The sequence below is a fragment of the Pollachius pollachius genome (genome assembly GCF_949987615.1).
Source record: "Pollachius pollachius genome assembly, chromosome: 20".
Taxonomy (NCBI): Eukaryota; Metazoa; Chordata; class Actinopteri; order Gadiformes; family Gadidae; genus Pollachius; species Pollachius pollachius.
Genome location: NC_136953.1, coordinates 11,502,070 through 11,522,763, shown reverse-complemented (window position 1 = coordinate 11,522,763; position 20,694 = coordinate 11,502,070). Strand labels below are relative to the sequence as shown.

The 20,694-nt window shown below is 47.6% G+C and overlaps 1 protein-coding gene across 3 annotated transcripts; it reads left to right on the top strand.

Moving 5' to 3' along the window:
- Positions 1-648: 648 nt before the first annotated feature.
- On the top strand, positions 649-19,839 carry LOC307091444 (ephrin type-B receptor 4b-like). 3 transcript variants are annotated; one of them, XM_079758422.1, is made up of 22 exons: positions 650-1,569; positions 2,599-2,669; positions 2,948-3,090; positions 3,678-3,810; positions 4,069-4,332; positions 5,894-6,062; positions 10,090-10,245; positions 10,379-10,518; positions 10,729-10,921; positions 11,120-11,256; positions 11,613-11,766; positions 12,041-12,131; positions 12,498-12,562; positions 13,508-13,621; positions 14,950-15,206; positions 15,827-15,973; positions 16,274-16,342; positions 16,897-16,946; positions 17,117-17,216; positions 17,694-17,887; positions 18,179-18,337; positions 18,956-19,839. In XM_079758422.1, the coding sequence occupies exons 1-22, from the start codon at positions 1,476-1,478 to the stop codon at positions 19,059-19,061; spliced, it is 3,006 nt and encodes a 1,001-aa protein (XP_079614548.1). In that variant the 5' UTR covers positions 650-1,475; the 3' UTR covers positions 19,062-19,839. The 3 variants fall into 3 exon arrangements, with proteins under 3 accessions (XP_079614549.1, XP_079614548.1, XP_079614547.1); XM_079758421.1 differs by having other exon boundaries at positions 651-1,569; positions 12,038-12,131; XM_079758423.1 differs by lacking the exon at positions 18,179-18,337 and having other exon boundaries at positions 649-1,569; positions 12,038-12,131.
- Positions 19,840-20,694: the final 855 nt, after the last annotated feature.

Sequence of the window (20,694 nt, the reverse complement as noted above, 5' to 3'; positions counted from 1 at the left end):
CAGTATGGTAGTTCTATGGATTATAAAACAATTGATAAATTGTATACATTATAAAACACAGTGAGGTAGTTCTTCTGATTATAAAACATATTTTATTAGTTATACACATTATGAAGTACAGTAAGGTAGTTATACACATAAAACATAATTTATTAGTTACACACATTATGAAACACAGTAAGGTAGTTTGACAGATTATAAAACATAATAAGTTACACACATTATGAAGCACAGTATTCAAATTCTTAACATTATAAATCACGACAGGCTATAATTGTTCCACAGATTATAAAACGTGCTATGCATACCAAGCAGGTACAGATGTGTTTCTAATATCCTGTTTTACTTTGAGATTTCTTTCTGATATGATATCTTGGTACCGCACGCACACACGCACACACGCACACACACACACACACACACACACACACACACACACACACACACACACACACACACACACACACACACACACAGCTTCTGTTTCAGAGTGACAAACAGCAAAGCCAATCAACGGCCTCCTGCCAAGGGGGGCGGGACTGAGAACATCAGGGTTTCGGATGTCCCGTGCCAGCGGTAAAGGATCTCCGCGAGGGAAGTTTCGAGGACTACTCACGAAACTATTTTAGTTTGTTCCGTTACTCCGGTTCTGTTTCTTATGTTTCCGTTATTCCGGTTCTCTTTAGTAAGGGTCCCGGTGCAACTGGGCCGTCTCGTGGAGAGAGACTTGAAGATAGAGAGAAAGAAGTGGAGTAAGTAGCTGAGGAGGGGAGAGGAATGTGGATTGGGTGGGAGAGGTAGTGTGTATTGCAGTTGTGTGTATGTGGATGTGTGTGTCTGTGGGGGGGAGGGGGGGGCGAGGTTAGACCCCTCCTCCATCAGTCTCGGGAATCGTCAGGCCGGCGAGAGCGCCCGCTGTCCGGCTGCAGATCCTACCGCTGACCCGCGCCGGACCTCCAGATACAAGTCTACGTGAACCCCATGAGCCGATCGAGGAGCCGAGCCTGAGACCTAGGGGGGCACGTTGAGCAAAGGGTCCGGAAGTCCCATAGGATCACGGCCACTTTTTAACATCTGTTTTTCTTTTTAAGGATCGGTGGTTTTTAAAACGACCCTCGACCACCGACAACCCGAGACTGGAATTCTATTGTAGTTCTACTGGGTTTCTGTTGTGGTCCTACTGGAGTTCTATTGAAGGTCCACTGGGAGTTCTGCTGGAGTTATAGTGTCGATCTTCGGGAATATGTTTAAAAGTTATGCTGGAGTCCTATTGTAGTTCGGTTTTCGTTCTATTCGAGTTCTGCTGAAGTTACACTGGCGTTCCGACCGGGTCGAATTGATTCGATTTGGAAACGCATTCGACCGTAGTGTTGTTGGTGGATACTGTAGCAGATAGTATCGGGTCGCTCGGCGCCTGCTGGGTGCTTCTGGGCTCTAATGAGGTCCGTGGGGAGGACGGAGCGTGAGGCCAGCTGATGGCGCCTCGAGGCGCGCGAGGCGCCGGGACCGGGGCCGTGCTGCGGCTCCTGCTGCTGCTGGGCTCGCTGTGTGCGTGCGGTGCAGAAGAAGGTAAGACCTTAAATGCAGTCAAACTTTACTTTCTTTACTTTTTTACTGTCTCCTTGAACTGAACCCAGCTTAAAATAGGCGATGGCCATAGTTATCTAACAACAACCGTATAACTTCAATACTCTTTACAACCATCTGAACTAACTACAAGTACAAGTGAAGCACTCTCACCTCACTAATTAATGACGACTTTCTCCTCGAACTAAACATACGTTTAAAAAGTACTGTTACTATTGTTGTACAACTATAATAAGTATACTCCAACAACTCGTTTATGCTGCAACTAGATACCAGAACTAAATGTTCTAGCTAGGAATGACAGGAGAGACAGAATGATGGAGTGATGACAGAGGAGAGCAGAACGAGGGAGGGATGATAGAGGAGAGACAGAACGATGGAGGGTTGATAAGGGAGAGACAGAACGATGGAGGGTTGATAAGGGAGAGACGGAATGAAGGAGGGTTGATAAGGGAGAGGCGGAATGAAGGAGGGTTGATAAGGGAGAGACGGAACGAAGGAGGGTTGATAAGGGAGAGACGGAATGTAGGAGGGAGGATAGAGATGAGACAGAATGACTACTGCTAGTAATATTTATAAACTACATATGCTGGTAAATCTACTGCTGCTAGTAATACCACAACTGCTAGTTATACTGTACTACTGCTTCTATAATACTACTGCTAGTGATATTTCGACTGGTAATAATACTACTGCTGCTATAATACTAATACTGTTAGTAATACTACTAGTGGTAGTGGTATTACTTATGCTACTCAAAGTAAAACTGTCACTAGTTATATTATTAGTAGTAGTGGTAATACTTCTGCTGCTCATAGTAAAAACTGTTGCTAGTAATACTACTAGTGGTAGTGTTAATACTTCTCATGCTCATAGTAAAAAAATGTTGCTTGTAATATTACTAGTGGTAGTGGTAATAGTATTGCGGCTCATAGTAAAACTGTCGCTAGTAAAACTACTTGTGGTTGTGGTAATACTACTACTGCTGGTAATCCCACCACTATTCCCCAGAGGTGGTTATGAACACCAAGCTGGAGACCTCAGATCTGCGATGGACCAGCTTTCCTAACGATGACCAACAGGTGATGTCCGTTTGTCTTCCTGCCTTTGTGTGTCTATCTGTCTGTATCTCTTACCTGTCTGTTTGTCTCTATCCTGTATGTCTCTAACCTCTCTGTCTCTATCCTGTCTGTCTGTCTCTATCCCATTTGTCTCTTACCTGTCTCTCCATCCTGTCCGACCGTCTAATCTGTCTGTCTCTAACCTATCTGTCTGTTTGTTGGTCTTGCTTACCTGCCTGCCTATCTGTCAGTAACCTCTCAGTCTCTGACCTGTCTGTCTCTAACCTGTCTGAGTTTAGTGGGAGGAGGTGAGCGGTCTTGACGATGATGCCAACAGTGTACGGACCTATCAGATATGCAGCCCTGCCAGCGCCAGTTCCTATTGGCTGAGGACACGCTGGATCCCCCTCAAGGCTGAGACCGTTCTCTACGTAGAAATACGGTGGGTTTGATTGACAGATAGAACATAATCTGATTGGTGGATGTAAACAAGGTATATGCATGATCTGATAGGTTGCTGTAAACCGGCTGTATGCATGATCGAATTGGTTGATGTATATGAGCTGTATGCATGATCGGATTGGTTGATGTAAACAAAGTGTATGAATGATCTGATTGGTTGATGAAAATGAAGTGTATGAATAATTTAAAACACTGGGTTTGGAGTTGGGGGTTGAGATGGTTTATAAAACTTAATTGTTTTGCCATAAGTCATATAAATGTATATTATTAATTAATACAACATACTGGGGGTGACCTTGGATCTTCCATTTTACATTTGTCTAAATATACGATGTATGATTAGACGATCAGTTTCAATGGTTCTGACGAATCGGAATCAACCATGCAAAATCTTAGTCGATGACACCCCTTACAATTAGTAGTTTGTTATATTGATTCATTAATTGGACAGTGATTTTATACAACATACAATTAGAAGGAATTAGCTTTAATCGTCAATGAAAAATTATCTTTATTAATCCCAGACAGGGAATATACTGAAAGTGAGTGATGTGTGTTCCCCTTTAGGTTCACCATGATGGAATGTTCCAGTCTGAACTTCCGTCAGTGCAAAGAAACGTTCAACCTTTACTACTATCAGAGTCCCACCGACAACGCTACGCTCACACAGCCCATGTGGATGGAGAACCCCTACACCAAGGTAAACACTAAACTAGTCTAGTTGGGTCTGACCTGATCAAGTCTAATTTAACCTCGTCTAACCTAACCTATTTTTACCTAACCTTGTTTTAACCCCATTTGTCTAATATAATCTAGTATAACCTCATCTAGCCTAATCCAGTTGAACCAAACCCTTTCTAATGTACTTGAACCTAGATGTAAATCTAATTAATAAACCTGAAATTAATTGGATCAATAATCTGAAATGAATTAAAGTTTATGCAACGTTAATATTCAGGTGGACACGGTGGCTGCGGACCACCTGTTGAGGCGTGGTGGGGAGCGGCGGTCTAATCTGAAGACCCTGCGAGTGGGTCCAGTGGGCTCCGGTCCTGGGGGGTCTGGTCCTGGGGGGACCACCAGGGGGGTGTACCTGGCCTTCCAGAGCCAGGGGGCCTGCATGGCCCTGCTGGCGGTCCGGGTGTACTACAGGAAGTGCCCCGCCCTCATCCACTCCTTCACCAGCTTCCCGGAGACCATCCCACACACACTGGTGCAGCAGGTAGAGACCGTCCCACACACACTGTTAGAGACCGTCCCACACACACTGTGAGAGACCGTCCCACACACACTGTTAGAGACCGTCCCACACACACTGGTGCAGCAGGTAGAGACCGTCCCACACACACTGTTAGAGACCGTCCCACACACACTGGTGCAGCAGGTAGAGACCGTCCCACACACACTGTTAGAGACCGTCCCACACACACTGTGAGAGACCGTCCCACACACACTGTTAGAGACCGTCCCACACACACTGGTGCAGCAGGTAGAGACCGTCCCACACACACTGTGAGAGACCGTCCCACACACACTGTTAGAGACCGTCCCACACACACTGGTGCAGCAGGTAGAGACCGTCCCACACACACTGTTAGAGACCGTCCCACACACACTGTTAGAGACCGTCCCACACACACTGGTGCAGCAGGTAGAGACCGTCCCACACACACTGTGAGAGACCGTCCCACACACACTGTTAGAGACCGTCACACACACACTGTGAGAGACCGTCCCACACACACTGTTAGAGACCATCCCACACACACTGTTAGAGACCGTCCCACACACACTGGTGCAGCAGGTAGAGACCGTCCCACACACACTGTTAGAGACCGTCCCACACACACTGTGAGAGACCGTCCCACACACACTGTTAGAGACCGTCCCACACACACTGGTGCAGCAGGTAGAGACCGTCCCACACACACTGTGAGAGACCGTCCCACACACACTGTTAGAGACCGTCCCACACACACTGGTGCAGCAGGTAGAGACCGTCCCACACACACTGTTAGAGACCGTCCCACACACACTGTTAGAGACCGTCCCACACACACTGTGAGAGACCGTCCCACACACACTGTTAGAGACCATCCCACACACACTGTTAGAGACCGTCCCACACACACTGGTGCAGCAGGTAGAGACCGTCCCACACACACTGTTAGAGACCGTCCCACACACACTGGTGCAGCAGGTAGAGACCGTCCCACACACACTGTTAGAGACCGTCCCACACACACTGGTGCAGCAGGTAGAGACCGTCCCACACACACTGTTAGAGACCGTCCCACACACACTGTGAGAGACCGTCCCACACACACTGTTAGAGACCGTCCCACACACACTGTTAGAGACCGTCCCACACACACTGTTAGAGACTGTCCCACACACACTGTGAGAGACCGTCCCACACACACTGTTAGAGACCGTCCCACACACACTGTTAGAGATCGTCCCACACACACTGTTAGAGACCGTCCCACACACATTGTTAGAGACCGTCCCACACACACTGTTAGAGACCGTCCCACACACACTGTTAGAGACCGTCCCACACACACTGTTAGAGACCGTCCCACACACACTGGTGCTGTTAGAGACCGTCCACACACACTGGTGCTGTTAGAGACCGTCCCACACACAGGTGCAGCAGGTAGAGACCGTCCCACACACTGTTAGAGACCGTCCAACACACACTCTCACTTTGTAACGGTGTGTACGTGTGTGTTGTCTTTGTGTGCAGGTTTGACAATGTGTATAATCTGTGGGTATTCCAGGCGCTGGGTGTTTGTGTGGAGAATGCGGGGACCCCCCCTGGGGAAAAGACGAGCCGTCCCAGCATGCTTTGCGGTGAGGACGGGCAGTGGGTCGGGATGGGGACCGTCTCCTCCAGCTGTGCCTGTCGCCCTGGTTACGAAGCCAACCAGTCACACCTCAGATGTCGAGGTGAGCACACACATTCAGCGGCCGACTCACTCCTCACCCCCCTTATCCTTTTACCGCTATTTCGTTGAATGCGTCTTAAGTGTGTCGACCTCTATTGGACAATTCAATGCAATTAAACAATGAAAGCTATGCACGCATCATGGGATATAGTTTTGAAATAAGTATGAATCAGTTGCGGACTTATTTTACGGTGCATCATGGATATTAAGTATTGCACTTTATACGAACCAGATGTGTACACTTGCGGATAACGACTGGAAAATGCAATTTCTGCATAAATTGCGGTGTGAATGCTGGCTGTTGGCTTTAAACGATTTTTGATCACATGGGTTGAATGGAGTTAAAACAGAACTCAAAAGTAACTATTATGTAATAACATAATATATACAACAATATATTCACGCAAACCATTTTGATAATAACAACAAATTTCCTACTGGAGTTCCTAAATCAAAAGTCAAAAACAATGTCCAACACTTACAGAAACCAAACCAGGACAGGGAAACATGACCTCATCTAAATTCAAACCCACCACACCCAACAAGTGACCACCTTAGGTCTTCCGCTAAGAGCCAGCTCTCCCTTTCACGTGGCCGCTGCTGTACGTTGGGCTGGTCTGGTGGTGATCAGAGACCTTCCTGTTGTTCTCTGGGGTTCAGAGGTCATCGCGCTGAAATCAGGACGAGTTGTCATGAGCACGAGCGGCCTCATCTGCTTCTGGTTAACCTGGAACACACACGCAGACACACATGCACAGACGCTGCCCAAGGTCACTTCCTGTCTCCATTGTTCCTGTCTCTCTCTTTCTCCCTCTCTCTCTGTCTCTTTCTCCCTCTCTCTCTCTCTCTCTCTCTCTCTCTCTCTCTCTCTCTCTCTCTCTCTCTCTCTCTCTCTCTCTCTCTCTCTCTCTCTCTGTGAGGGGTGCATGCTGGGAGCATGGATGTGGGGGAGCGGTGAGTGTTCGGTCAGACTTTTTCTTGGTGTGTCTTTGAGATAAGCGATTCTTCAAACTCACCGTCTTTTCGTTAAACTATTGTTGGGTCGTGTGTTTGAGGGGGAAGAAGGACGGGTTAGGGCTGCCCCCCCCCCTCCCCGGGGTCCCGACGGGACAGGCGCTCAGGTGTCGCGGGCTGATTGAAACTGGGGTGTTTGTAGGTTGACAGACGCGCTTGTGTGTGTCATCTCTGACAGTACCGTCTGACAATGTGACAATATCATGTGTACCGACTATTATCACCGACGCTGCCCTTAAGCAAGGGCTGCTGAGCTTTTAGTTCGCATGCCGGGTTTCAGAACAATTCTCACTTGGTTACAAAAAATCCTAGTCTGACTCATGTTCAGTCTCTAAGGAGAACAGCCTTTATGTTTCCAGAGAAGCCATCCGAGTTCACATTTCATGCGGAGTCCAAAACACAAGGATTCATGTTACACTGTCTGTGCGAGCAGAGGCAGTTTGAGCTGTTTGAGAGTGGTGATCTCGGACCTCAGAAATGTGCGTGCCTGCAAAAGCAAAGACAGATGACAGAGCTCGAACCCTCCAGCGGCGGGGTTGGAAACACAGCTACAGGTGGATTAGTTGGACAGCCTTTAAGCGGGGAACAGCTATCGACAGCAGAGCCACATCCGCCGTTGAATTCCGCTGCCGCCTTGCAAAGGCTTGTTGGAGAAAACCTGGTGGGTTGAAAAAGTTTTAGGCCTGTAAAAAATATCACTACAACAAGTAGAACTCTGAAAGCTGGCAGAACCAAGAATACAAAGAGAGCTAACCAAGGCATGTAAAATGATCATGTTTCAAGGGTTACTCTCTTTTACCCAACATTTTCTTCACTGTCTATGTTTCCCCTCAATGGAAAAAAACGACATTGGTCTCATTTAATATTGATGTATGGAGGGAAAAACCTAAAGAGGTCTTCAATTAAAGATACCTGTAAGAAACGTCATGTGTTTTCCCTGCAGGAATCACACCTCGATACAGGTAATGACAGTGATTGAGATACTTAATTAAAGAGACCTGCACTTTAAAGGAACTTTGTGTGGTTTTCCTGCAGGAACCACACAGTCATCCGAGTAATGACAGTGATTGAGGTGTTTGGTGGAGGGCCAGGTGTTGTGCACTCATCCCACCTCAGGACAGGTGCAGCCACATATTTTCTCAGGCAGGTCTAGACATTCGAATACCATATAATGATGACTGGGTACATTGAACTAATTTGCAAACTCAGTACTACAAATTTGAGCCAAGCTATTGGCCTCCAAATGGGACCATATCATGACAGACATCCTTTAAACAGACCAGACAGGCATCATTCTAGGTCACCAGTCTTCCAGGAACATCGCCCTGTTCTCAGTGTCTTAAACTCCTCAAACTCCCTTGAGATCACTTCAGGGATTGTTTCCATAGATGCAAAGAAGGAGTTTGATGGAGCAGGACTTTGGTTTACAGTTTTGGCTGCATTTGGTTTTGATCCAAAGCTTATCTCGTGGGTTTGCTTTGCATAAGCCTCTCCTGAAGCTGCCGTGGTTACGAACAAATCGGGTATTTATTCCAGCTTTCAAGGACTACAAGACAAGACTTAGTCTCCTTCTGTTCACGCATGTTATAGAACCCACTCAACTCTCAAATCCTCACAAATGTGTCAGCGTACTTATAGAGAGAGCTGAGCACAGGCTTTCCCTGTATGCTGACGAACTTGTTTTATTCATACTGGACCCAGTGTACACGGTACTGCATGTATTGCAGACCCTGTGACGCTTTTGATAACTCATCGGTCACAGTCAAGCAGTCAATTGAGTGCACCTGTGCTGAGCAGAGTGGGCCGTTTAAAGCTTGGAGCAGACAGGAGCACTGGGCCAGTGGCCTGTTGTGTAGTCAACGGCTGCGATCGTCTCCTGGAACTGGTAGAGGGAGCTTCTTTGGTTAGATGGTGTTTAGGTGTAGTTTGGTGATTAGTAGTTATTTCGTTTTGGGCTTCCCCCCTTTGGGAAAGTGATTCTTTGTTCTCTAAATTCCTTTAATAAACCTTAATGTTTATTTATTTTCATTCCTGAGGTTTAGTCAGACTCCCCCCCCCCCCCCCCCCCTGACATGACTGTTGGGCCGCAAATATCCCTAACATAATCCACTGGTTCCACTTCCCCGGTGTAGACTGGTGCCAGTTGGAGAGCAGTACTGCCCATCAACATCACAAACATTAGTCACAGCTAGGCTACTCCTCTCTCCCTCACAATACACTTCCTGCCCCATTGTATCTTTTGCGTTAAAAAATGTGGTCTCAATTTAGAAAAGACTTCCATCAAATACATTTTTCTATCCGAGGCGAAAAATGTAACAACAACCCCTCCCCCTCCCCCCTTCTAAACTGGTCGCCATCTTTTAATACTAGGAAATACTGGTCTCCAAAAGTGAATTGACTTGTATTTCATTGGAACCTTCACAGATTTTTTGTGTAATTTCCCATCTGTTTGATATAACTTTATCCAATATTAATACAACACTGAATAAGATTCAGGCAGCCTCGGCAGAAGGATTTGGATTTTGGATGCCTGACGTGATCTGGGACCGTCCTCTGGTGATAGACAATCTCATTGTATATTTGATTCTTCACTTTGGTCTGAAAATAGTTTGTGAGATAGACCCTGATTTAGCACAATGTGTTCCCATCCGGCTTGAGTCTCCTGTGAGCACCAACAGACAATGTATCTCATTTGGGCGGCGTAATGGTATTCTCTGAGATTTGGTAAGCCCCAGGATTCCTTGTCAATTTGAGTGTCATTTGCAATTCTCCCCTGGGTTTGCTCCTGTCAAGAAAATCCAATTTGTAAACTGGGATTCTGACCGCCAGGGATAATAAGAAGCATAGAAACCTCGGCAGTATTTTCACTGTCCCCACCTCAATTCTTGACCTATTGATTTTTGTATTTGATTTAATAAAGGATTTCTCTCTCTCTCTCTCTCTCTCTCTCTCTCTCTCCATATCTCTCTCTCTCTCTATTCTCTCTCTCTCTATTCTCTCTCTCTCTCTCTCAGCCTGTCCATCAGGTCAGTTCAAGGCTGTTCCAGGAGTGGCTGGCTGTAGTGTCTGTCCAGCGAATAGCAACACTCAAATCCCAGGCTCCACCTACTGCTTGTGTCGCCCTGGTTACCATCGGGCTGACTCGGACCCGCCCCACCTGGCCTGTACACGTAAGACCACCTCTCTCTTTCTCTCTCTCTCTCTCTCTCTCTCTCTCTCACTTTCTTTGTCTCTCGACCTCTACCTCTCAGCTGTGTGTTTGTTGGATCAGTCTGGTTGACCTCTGACCCCAACCCCCTGCAGGCCCCCCTTCCAGCCCGAGGCGGGTGGTCAGTCAGCTGAACCTCACCGTGGCAACGCTGGAGTGGAGTGAGCCAATGGAACGTGGCGGCCGGAGTGACCTCACATACAGCATCCTGTGTTCCTCCTGTCCTCACGAGCAGGTCACACACACACACACACACACACACACACACACACACACACACACACACACACACACACACACACACACACACACACACACACGGTCACCCCCCACATGTTTCCAGGTGTGCGTGATTTACGAAGGACTGTTTTTGAGATATATTGTGTGTTTGTTCCAAGTTACTTGTGAGGACAGCGGGTTAGAAACAAGTGTTTGTGTGTTCCAGATCTGTGGCACCTGTGAGGATAGTGTGATGTTCCAGCCCGCACAGCAGGGTCTGACCCTGAGGAGAGTGTCCATCTGGGGTCTGAAGCCTCACACCACCTACTCCTTCCGCGTCCAATCACTCAACGGGGTCTCCTCTCTCAGCCAATCCGAGCCGGCCTCCCAGACGGTCAACATCACCACCAGCCAAGATGGTGACCATCACATGACATCTTGTGACCATTATGAGATCCTCACATGAAACACATTGAATTACATCACGTTATCATCAAATGACTGTTTTTTTTTTTTCTGTCTTTGTGTGTGTGTGTGTGTGTGTGTGTGTGTGTGTGTGTGTGTGTGTGTGTGTGTGTGTGTGTGTGTGTGTGTGTGTGTGTGTGTGTGTGTGTTAGTGCCAGCTCCAGTATGGGGGGTGAGGAAGATTTCCTCATCAGAGAGCAGTCTGACCTTAGAGTGGAGTGCTCCTTCATCCCATCCTCATCTTCCTCACTTGACCATCCTCAACTACCAGACCCGCTATGCAGTAGAGGTAAACACACACACACACACAAAAACACACACACAAAAACACTATCCTCAACTCCCAGACCTGCTACACAATGATACGCACAGCCCTTATTGACAGCTCCTCTATAGGGGTGGGTTCATATGTCATGTAGAATCAGTTGTGTCTATATATATAGTGTGTATGTGTGCATGTTAATATGTTATGTACATATTAAATATGTATTTGAATAAATATATATTAATACAGTATGTGTGTATTCATTTATCATATTTATCATGCTTTTTAAAGCATATGTATTCATGTATTAATATTGTTTTTGTGTGTATGAATGTATATGGTATATTAAACTGTATATATATCTCTATGTATCAATACAGGGCTCTGATTGGATGTATAGCCTGAGTGACAGCTCCTCCATCATACTGTCTGGGCTCCAGCGCTCCAGCAGCTACAGGGTCCAGGTCCGAGCTCGGTCCCAGGCCGGCTACGGACCCTTCAGCCCAGCCACCAGCTTCTCTACCCAGCCTGAAGGTCAGGAAACACCCAGGCTGCTACTCCGGCCTTCTGGATCTCTACACTCACAGAGACAGGCTGAGAGAAAGACAGACACATGGAGACAGACAGACAGACAGACAGACAGACAGACAGACAGACAGACAGACCGAGAGAGGGACACATTGTCATGGAGCAAGAAAGACACAGAGAAACCAACATACAGAGAGACAGGCTGATAGAGCGATTGGCTATCTGTTGCTATGGCTGTTGTTTACCTTTGTTTTTGTTTATTCCGTCTGTGTTCTAGAAGGTCATGTCCACCGGTGGGTCGTTTGGATATCTGTTACCATGGCAATAATCCTACTCGTTATCGCGGCAATAGTTGCTGCGTACTTTTACAGGTGAGGTGTGTGTGTGTGTGTGTGTGTGTGGGTCAAATAATCACCATCCCTAGGCAGCAATGTGTTCCATACCACCAAATTATCCTTTATCAGACCTTTATCAGACCATCTCATATACAGCATCCTGGACCCAAAGAGTCAGCGACATTGGTGATGCTCGTGTGAGCATAAGCAGATTAGTCAACACAGGATAAACACAAATGAATACAAGATATCTGTGGAAAAATGCACAATTGGAAAAAAAACATTTCAATAATAACGAGCCCTATAATTGTATTTAAAGAACAATATTTCACAAAATCTTGTTAATAACCCCCCCCCCCCCCCCCCCCCCCCCCCCCCCCACACACACACACACACACACAGGAGGAGGAAGAGAGAACGTGATCATGACATGAACAACAAACAAGGACATTATCTGATGGGACACAGTGAGTACTAGATCAGTATCTTAGTATTTCTCTCTCTTCCTCTCAGCTCCTCCCTCCCCTCTCCTCTTCTCTCTCTCCTCTTCTCTCTCTTCCTCTCATCTCCCCTCTCCTCTTCCCTCTCTCCTCTTCTCTCTCTCCTCTTCTCTCCCCTCTTCTCTCTCTTCCTCTCATCTCCTCTCTCCTCTTCCCTCTCTCCTCTTCACTCTCTCCTCTTCGCTCTCTCACCTTCTATCTCATCTCCTTTCTCCCCTCCTCTCTCTCCCTTCCTCTCTCCCCTCTTGTCTCTTTCTCCCCTCTTGTCTCTCTCTCCCCTCCTCTCCTCTCTCTCCTCTCCCCCCTCCTCTCTCTCCCCTCCTCTCTTTCCTCTCCTCTCTCTCTCTCCTCTCCTCTCTCTCCCCTCCTCTCCTCTCTCTCCTCTCCCCCCTCCTCTCTCTCTCCTCCTCTCTCTCCTCTCCTCTCTCTCCTCTCTCCCCTCCTCTCTCTCTCCTCTCTCCCCTCCTCTCTCTCCCCTCCTCTCCTCTCTCTCCCCTCCTCTCTCTCCTCTCTCCCCTCCTCTCCTCTCTCTCCTCTCTCTCCTCTCCTCTCTCCCCTCCTCTCTCTCCTCTCCCCTCTCTCCCTCCTCTCTCTCCCCTCCTCTCTCTCCTCTCCCCTCTCTCCCTCCTCTCTCTCCCCTCCTCTCTCTCCCCTCCTCTCTCTCCCCTCTTGTCTCTCCTCTCCTCTCTCTCCCTCCTCTCTCTCCCCTCCTTTCTCTCCTCTCCTCTCTACTCCTCTCTCTCCTCTCTCTCCCCTCTTGTCTCTCCCCTCCTCTCTCTCCCCTCCTCTCTCTCCTCTCCTCTCCTCTCTCTCCCCTCCTCTCTCTCCCCTCCTCTCCTCTCTCTCCCCTCTTGTCTCTCTCTCCCTTTCCTAATGCCTCCTGCCCCTGTGTAACTGAGTGTGTATCCATAGCGATGAAGGTTTACATCGACCCCCTGACGTACGAGGACCCCGGGGAAGCAGTCCGGGAGTTCACCCGGGAGATCAACCCCTCCTACGTCAAGATAGAGGAGGTCATAGGAGCAGGTGACCCATCCGTCTCTCTACCTGTCTGTCCATCAACCTGTGTCTTTCTAATGTCGGTCCTAGGTCAAGAGAGTGGTGGTCATATGAGCAGGGTAGCTGTCTGCCTCTCTACCTGTCTCTCTCCTCATGTTAATCCCATGTCTCTCAACCTAGCTCTCTCTCTCTTCTCATGTTCGTCCCATGTCTCTCTATCTGTCTCTCTCTCCTCATGCGTGTCCCATGTCTCTCTACCTGTCTCTCTCTCCTCATGCGTGTCCCATGTCTCTCTACCTGTCTCTCTCTCCTCATGCGTGTCCCATGTCCCTCTACCTGTCCCTCTCTCCTCATGCGTGTCCCATGTCTCTCTACCTGTCTCTCTCTCCTCATGCGTGTCCCATGTCTCTCTACCTGTCTCTCTCTCCTCATGCGTGTCCCATGTCTCTCTACCTGTCTCTCTCTCCTCATGCGTGTCCATGTCCCTCTGCCTGTCTGTCTCTCCTCATGCGTGTCCCATGTCTCTCTGCCTGTCTCTCTCTCCTCATGCGTGTCCCATGTCTCTCTGCCTGTCTCTCTCTCCTCATGCTTGTCCCATGTCCCTCTACCTGTCTCTCTCTCCTCATGCGTGTCCCATGTCCCTCTACCTGTCTCTCTCTCCTCATGCGTGTCCCATGTCTCTCTGCCTGTCTCTCTCTCCTCATGCGTGTCCCATGTCTCTCTGCCTGTCTCTCTCTCCTCATGCGTGTCCCATGTCCCTCTACCTGTCTCTCTCTCCTCATGCGTGTCCCATGTCCCTCTGCCTGTCTCTCTCTCCTCATGCGTGTCCCATGTCTCTCTGCCTGTCTCTCTCTCCTCATGCGTGTCCCATGTCTCTCTGCCTGTCTCTCTCTCCTCATGCGTGTCCCATGTCTCTCTGCCTGTCTCTCTCTCCTCATGCGTGTCCCATGTCCCTCTACCTGTCTCTCTCTCCTCATGCGTGTCCCATGTCTCTCTGCCTGTCTCTCTCTCCTCATGCGTGTCCCATGTCCCTCTACTTGTCTCTCTCTCCTCATGCGTGTCCCATGTCCCTCTACCTGTCTCTCTCTCCTCATGCGTGTCCCATGTCTCTCTGCCTGTCTCTCTCTCCTCATGCGTGTCCCATGTCCCTCTACCTGTCTCTCTCTCCTCATGCGTGTCCCATGTCCCTCTACCTGTCTCTCTCTCCTCATGCGTGTCCCATGTCTCTCTGCCTGTCTCTCTCTCCTCATGCGTGTCCCATGTCTCTCTGCCTGTCTCTCTCTCCTCATGTGTGTCCCATGTCCCTCTACCTGTCTCTCTCTCCTCATGCGTGTCCCATGTCTCTCTGCCTGCAGGTGAGTTTGGGGAGGTGTGTCGGGGGCGTTTGCGGGCACCCGGCAGGAAGGAGAACTACGTGGCCATCAAGACTCTGAAGGGGGGAGTGACGGACAAGCAGAGGCGGGACTTCCTGTCTGAGGCGTCCATCATGGGCCAGTTCCAGCACCCCAACATCATCCACCTGGAGGGGGTCACCACCTCCCCCACCCCCTCCTCCCCCGTCATGATCCTCACCGAGTTCATGGAGAACGGAGCGCTAGACAGCTTCCTGAGGGTGAGACAGCCTCATACAGACAGACAGCTTCCTGAGGGTGAGACAGCCTCATACAGACAGACAGCTTCCTGAGGGTGAGACAGCCTCATGCAGACAGACAGCTTCCTGAGGGTGAGACAGCCTCATACAGACAGACAGACAGCTATATGAGGGTGAGACAGGCTCATACAGACAGACAGGCAGCTATATAAGGGTGAGACAGGCTCATACAGACAGATAGCTTCCTGAGGGTGAGACAGCCTCGTACAGACAGACAGCTTCCTGAGGGTGAGACAGGCTCATGCAGACAGACAGCTTCCTGAGGGGGAGACGGGCTCATACAGACAGACAGGCAGCTTCATGAGGGTGAGACAGGCTCATACAGACAGACAGGCAGCTTCATGAGGGTGAGACAGGCTCATACAGACAGACAGGAAGCTTCCTGAGGTCCACAAAGGCTCATACAGGCGGACAGCTTCCAGAGGGGGAGACAGGCTCATAGAGACAGACAGACATCTTCCTGGCTCGGAGACAGAGATACAAAGTAGAGAAAGACACTCATCAACATGCCTTCTACTATATTGGTTAATAGCGTTCTCATGTGTGATTGTGTATGTGTTTGTGTTTGTTTGCGTGTGCAGCTGAACGATGGTCAGTTCACCACCATCCAGCTGGTAGGGATGCTGCGAGGCATTGCCTCAGGGATGAAGTACCTCTCAGACATGAGCTACGTGCACCGGGACCTCGCCGCCAGGAACATACTGGTCAACGCCAACCTGGTCTGCAAGGTGAGACCTGACTCCTGAACCACTGAACCCAAACCCCTGAACCCTGACCCCTGAACTCTGACCCCCTCAACCTCTGAACCCTAAACTTGACTCAATTTGATCAACAAAACGTGTGGCACGTCAGAGGCCACCATCTTGGTTGTTTAGGAAAATGCCCTAATAGCATTCCAATATGTGTGTGTGTGCGTGTGTGTCCGTGTGTGTGTATGCGTGCGTGTGTGTGTGTGTGTGTGTCCGTGTGTGTGTGTGTGTGTGTGTGTGCGTGTGTGTGTGTGTGTGTGTGGGGGGGGTTCTTCTCAGGTGTCTGACTTTGGTCTCAGTCGGTTTTTGAGGGAAAACTCCTCGGATCCAACATACACCAGCTCCCTGGTAAGTCCCTTAACCTTATCTTACATTAACCCTTATCACTCAACTTTACCTTTATCCCCTCACATTAACCCTAAACCTATTGCATTAACGCAATTACCCATATTCTGTCACCTTAACTCTTATCCCCTCACATTAACCCTTAACCTATTGCATTAACACAATTACCCATATCCTGTCACCTTAACTCTTATCACATCACATTAACCCTTAACCTATTGCATTAACATATTAAAGGTCCCATGACATGCCACCAGATGTGAGTGTTATTAGCCGTACAAGCCCTTTTGAGGGCTTTGATAATCTGGCTCTTATCACATTACAAATGGGCGTGTCCACCTAGATGTCTGCGGGACGGATCGGTGTACCAGCCTAAACATCACCAGTCACTTAACCAGTGGCTTTAACATAGTGACTACCATGACAGGATGCATGCTGTTTAAAGCCTCACTGCACTAGACCTTATGGATGCCTGGTAAAGTTAAACAGACAGCTGTTGGGCACATACGTTGTTGGGCCGTGAGGTCATTCGTCTCTCTGTCTGTCTTCGTCTCTAGGGCGGAAAGATCCCTATACGCTGGACGGCTCCAGAGGCCATCGCCTACAGGTCAATAATATTCATTATGTATTACTGATTATCTATTAGTAGTTAATATTGAGTGTTTAGAATTGATTATAAATTATTCTTTTTACTATTCATCATCGATTGTGATCAGTACTGCCTCCTTAGGCTTATTGACTGACTGGAAGGGTGTTTCTGATTGGCTGGTGCTACAGGAAGTTCACTTCAGCCAGTGATGCGTGGAGCTACGGGATCCTCATGTGGGAAGTGATGTCATATGGAGAACGACCATATTGGGACATGAGCAACCAGGATGTAAGAAACACTGCCTGTCCTTCTTCATGTCTGTCTGCATACTTGCCTACCTGTGTGTCTCTCTAGGTGATCAATGCTATAGAACAGGACTACAGAGTGTCTGTCTGCCTGTCTGTCTTTCTAGGTGATCAATGCTATAGAACAGGTATACAGAGTGTATGTCTGCCTGTCTGTCTCACTAGGTGATCAATGCTATAGAACAGGTATACAGAGTGTCTGTCTGCCTGTCTGTCTCACTAGGTGATCAATGCTATAGAACAGGTATACAGAGTGGCTGTCTGCCTGTCTGTCTCTCTAGGTGATCAATGCTATAGAACAGGACTACAGAGTGTCTGTCTGTCTGCCTGTCTGTCTCACTAGGTGATCAATGCTATAGAACAGGTATACAGAGTGTCTGTCTGCCTGTCTGTCTCTCTAGGTGATCAATGCTATAGAACAGACTACAGAGTGTCTGTCTGTCTGCCTGTCTCTCTCTAGGTGATCAATGCTATAGAGCAGGACTTCCGGCTCCCCCCCCCTCCAGAGTGTCCTGTGTCTCTGCATGCTCTCATGCTGGACTGCTGGCAGAAGGAACGAGCCAATCGGCCGAAGTTCTGCTCCGTGGTGGCGGCTCTGGATAAGCTGATCAGAAGCCCCGCCTCCCTGAAGATCACTCACCCCGACGGAGCTGGGTGAGACATTTCTCTCCTCCTCCTTTCTCCTCTCTCCTCTTCTCATCTCTCTTCTCTTCTCTCCCTTCTTTCTCCAGGCTCCTTTCTCCTCCCTTCTCTTCCTTCCCTCTTCTCTCCTCCACTCTTCTTTCTCCTTCTCTTTTTTCTCCTCCTCTCTTCTTTGTTCTCCTCCACATTACAGGATAAAATATAACCCTCGTTCTCGTTCTTGCTCTTGCTCTAATTCTTGCTATCACCCTCGCTCTCTCTCTCTCTCTCTCTCTCTCTCTTTTTCTCTATGTGTCTATGTAGCTCGTCCCATCCCCTGTTAGACCAGAGGCGGCATCCTCCTCTCGCTCTCTGTGGTTCGGTGGGCGAGTGGCTTGGGGCGATCAACATGTCTCGTTACGAGCACAGCTTCCTGCAAGCTGGTTTCACCACTCTGGACACTCTGGTTTCCATGGATACACAGTAATATATACTATAATATATTCTTGAATCATATTAAGGATGTTACCAGATGTGGTGCGACGAATCATTGCGACTTAAAAACATAACGACAAAATAGTTTGCGATTATCATTCGTTGACTGGGAGACTTTGAGTAGACTATTCAGATTTTAGGGTAAAGCCATGTGCTACTTCTAACCTGTTCCTATGAAGCACCCCCCACACCACTGAAGTTTTTCGGTGGGGGACCTTACGGGTGCTTGGAGTTCAGGGTGACACCGATAACGTAAACAATGTACAGACTACAAGTTTGTCCTTTATGATAATGAGTCTCTATACCATGTGTCTATACCAGATCTTGTTTACAGTTGCATATGAAATGGAAATACAGGAAGAATGGTGTTGAATGGTCTTTTTTTAGTGACATTTTCTTTATGTACATTTTGTTCAAATATCATTAGAGTATTAAACTAAGTATTATATTTACAACTATATGTTATATAAAAATATGTATTACATATACAACTAAATATAATATATATCGATATAGATATAGATATATAGATATAGTTATAGATAGTTATATATACAACTATGTATTATATACATCTATATATATATGGCATGTGTGCTTCCACAGCGACCTCCTGAGAGTGGGCGTCACCCTGGCGGGTCATCAGAAGAAGATCCTCTCGTCCATTCAGACACTCAGGAATCACAAAGCCACACCCACTCTGCCCTTCTGATGGATTCACCTGGGGGGATGCTCCCCGCTCAGCCAATCACAGCTCAGGAAACACAATGAGTGAAAAACTCCTCGTCAGCATACATCCGTCTCTAGCTAACCTGTAGCTAGCTGACCGATGACATCACCACTGATGCCGGAGCCAATCAGGAATGGACTGACAGACTGGACTACCAGATCGTTGCTATGGAAACGTCTCAACAATATATATGACTTGTTGCTATGGATATACGTCTGACCTGTGTCTAGGGGTAATAACCTTGGAAACATCTGAACTGTATCTACAGGCTTGTTGCTATGGATACATCCAAACTATCTATGGCTTGTTGCAAGGACAACGTATGAACCGTATATATAAGACTTGTTGCTATGGAATTGTTTGAACTGTAGCCATGGCTTGTTGCTATGGAAACATCAGAACTGTATCTAGTTGCTTGTTGCTTTGGGAACATGTGGACGTTTCTATGGCTTGTTGCTATGGAAACCTGTGGACCGTATCCAGTGTTTGTTGCTATGGTAATATCCTGACTGTACCTATGGCTTGTTGCCATGTACAATTGGACCAGTGATCTAGCACACGTCAGGCCCCGCAGCCGGGGCTGGAGCTGTAAACGAGCCATGGCCCAGTGCATTGTGGGTGTGTGTCTTCACATTGAAGGCAGTTTATATCTCTATTAGTTTTATACCTGATATTGATTATTTTTAATGATGTATTATTATGTTTTTTATTTTACTGTACTACCTTTTATACAAACCCAATAAATACCACTTCTACTGTGTATATGTGTACTGTGGTAGTATTATGTTAGTTCTGTGGTAAGGTTAATACTTTGGTACTACAGTAGTTCTGCGGTATTATGTTAGTACTGTGGTACTATTCTGGTACTTAGGTACTATGGTAGTAATATGGTGCTATGCATGTATTATGGTACTACGGTACTACTGTGGTACTAGGCTAGTTATGTTATACTATGGTAGTACTATGTTAATACTGTGGTATTATTGTGCTATAATAGTACATTGGTACTATGTTATACTGAGGTTCGATCTTTATCCTGTGGTACCATGTTAGGTGATGGGATAACTACTGTAGCTCTGGGTCTCCTGCAAATGTGACTTTTGGCAAAATATTTTCTATATAAGTCCTGTTGCTGCGGATGCTGGAGGCCTTTGGCTAAGAGACAAAGTGTGATTGTGTCTACATCAGTTATCAGGGAGGTTTTATCTTAGCTCTATAGAACTGCACATACAACTACTGTGTGGTAGTTAGACGGCTGGTAATAACTATAAAGAGCTAGTGTAGTTAGACTTGTTACTAACTAAATAGTTAGGGTAGTTACTCTCCAGGTAGACATACCTGGAGAGTAGAATAACCTGCAGACTAACTTACCTTTAGAATACCTAACCTGTATGGACTAACGTACCTGTAGGGTACTCCGTAACCTACCTATAGAGTGTAGACTAACCTACCTGCCGGGTGTCGACTAACCTACCTGTAGAGTGTAGACTCACTAACCTGCAGTGTAGCCTAACCTACCTGTAGAGGGTAGACTCACTAACAAGTAGAGTGTAGACTAACCTACCTTTAGACCAGGGGTCGGCAACCCTAGGCACACGTGCCACCACTGGCACGG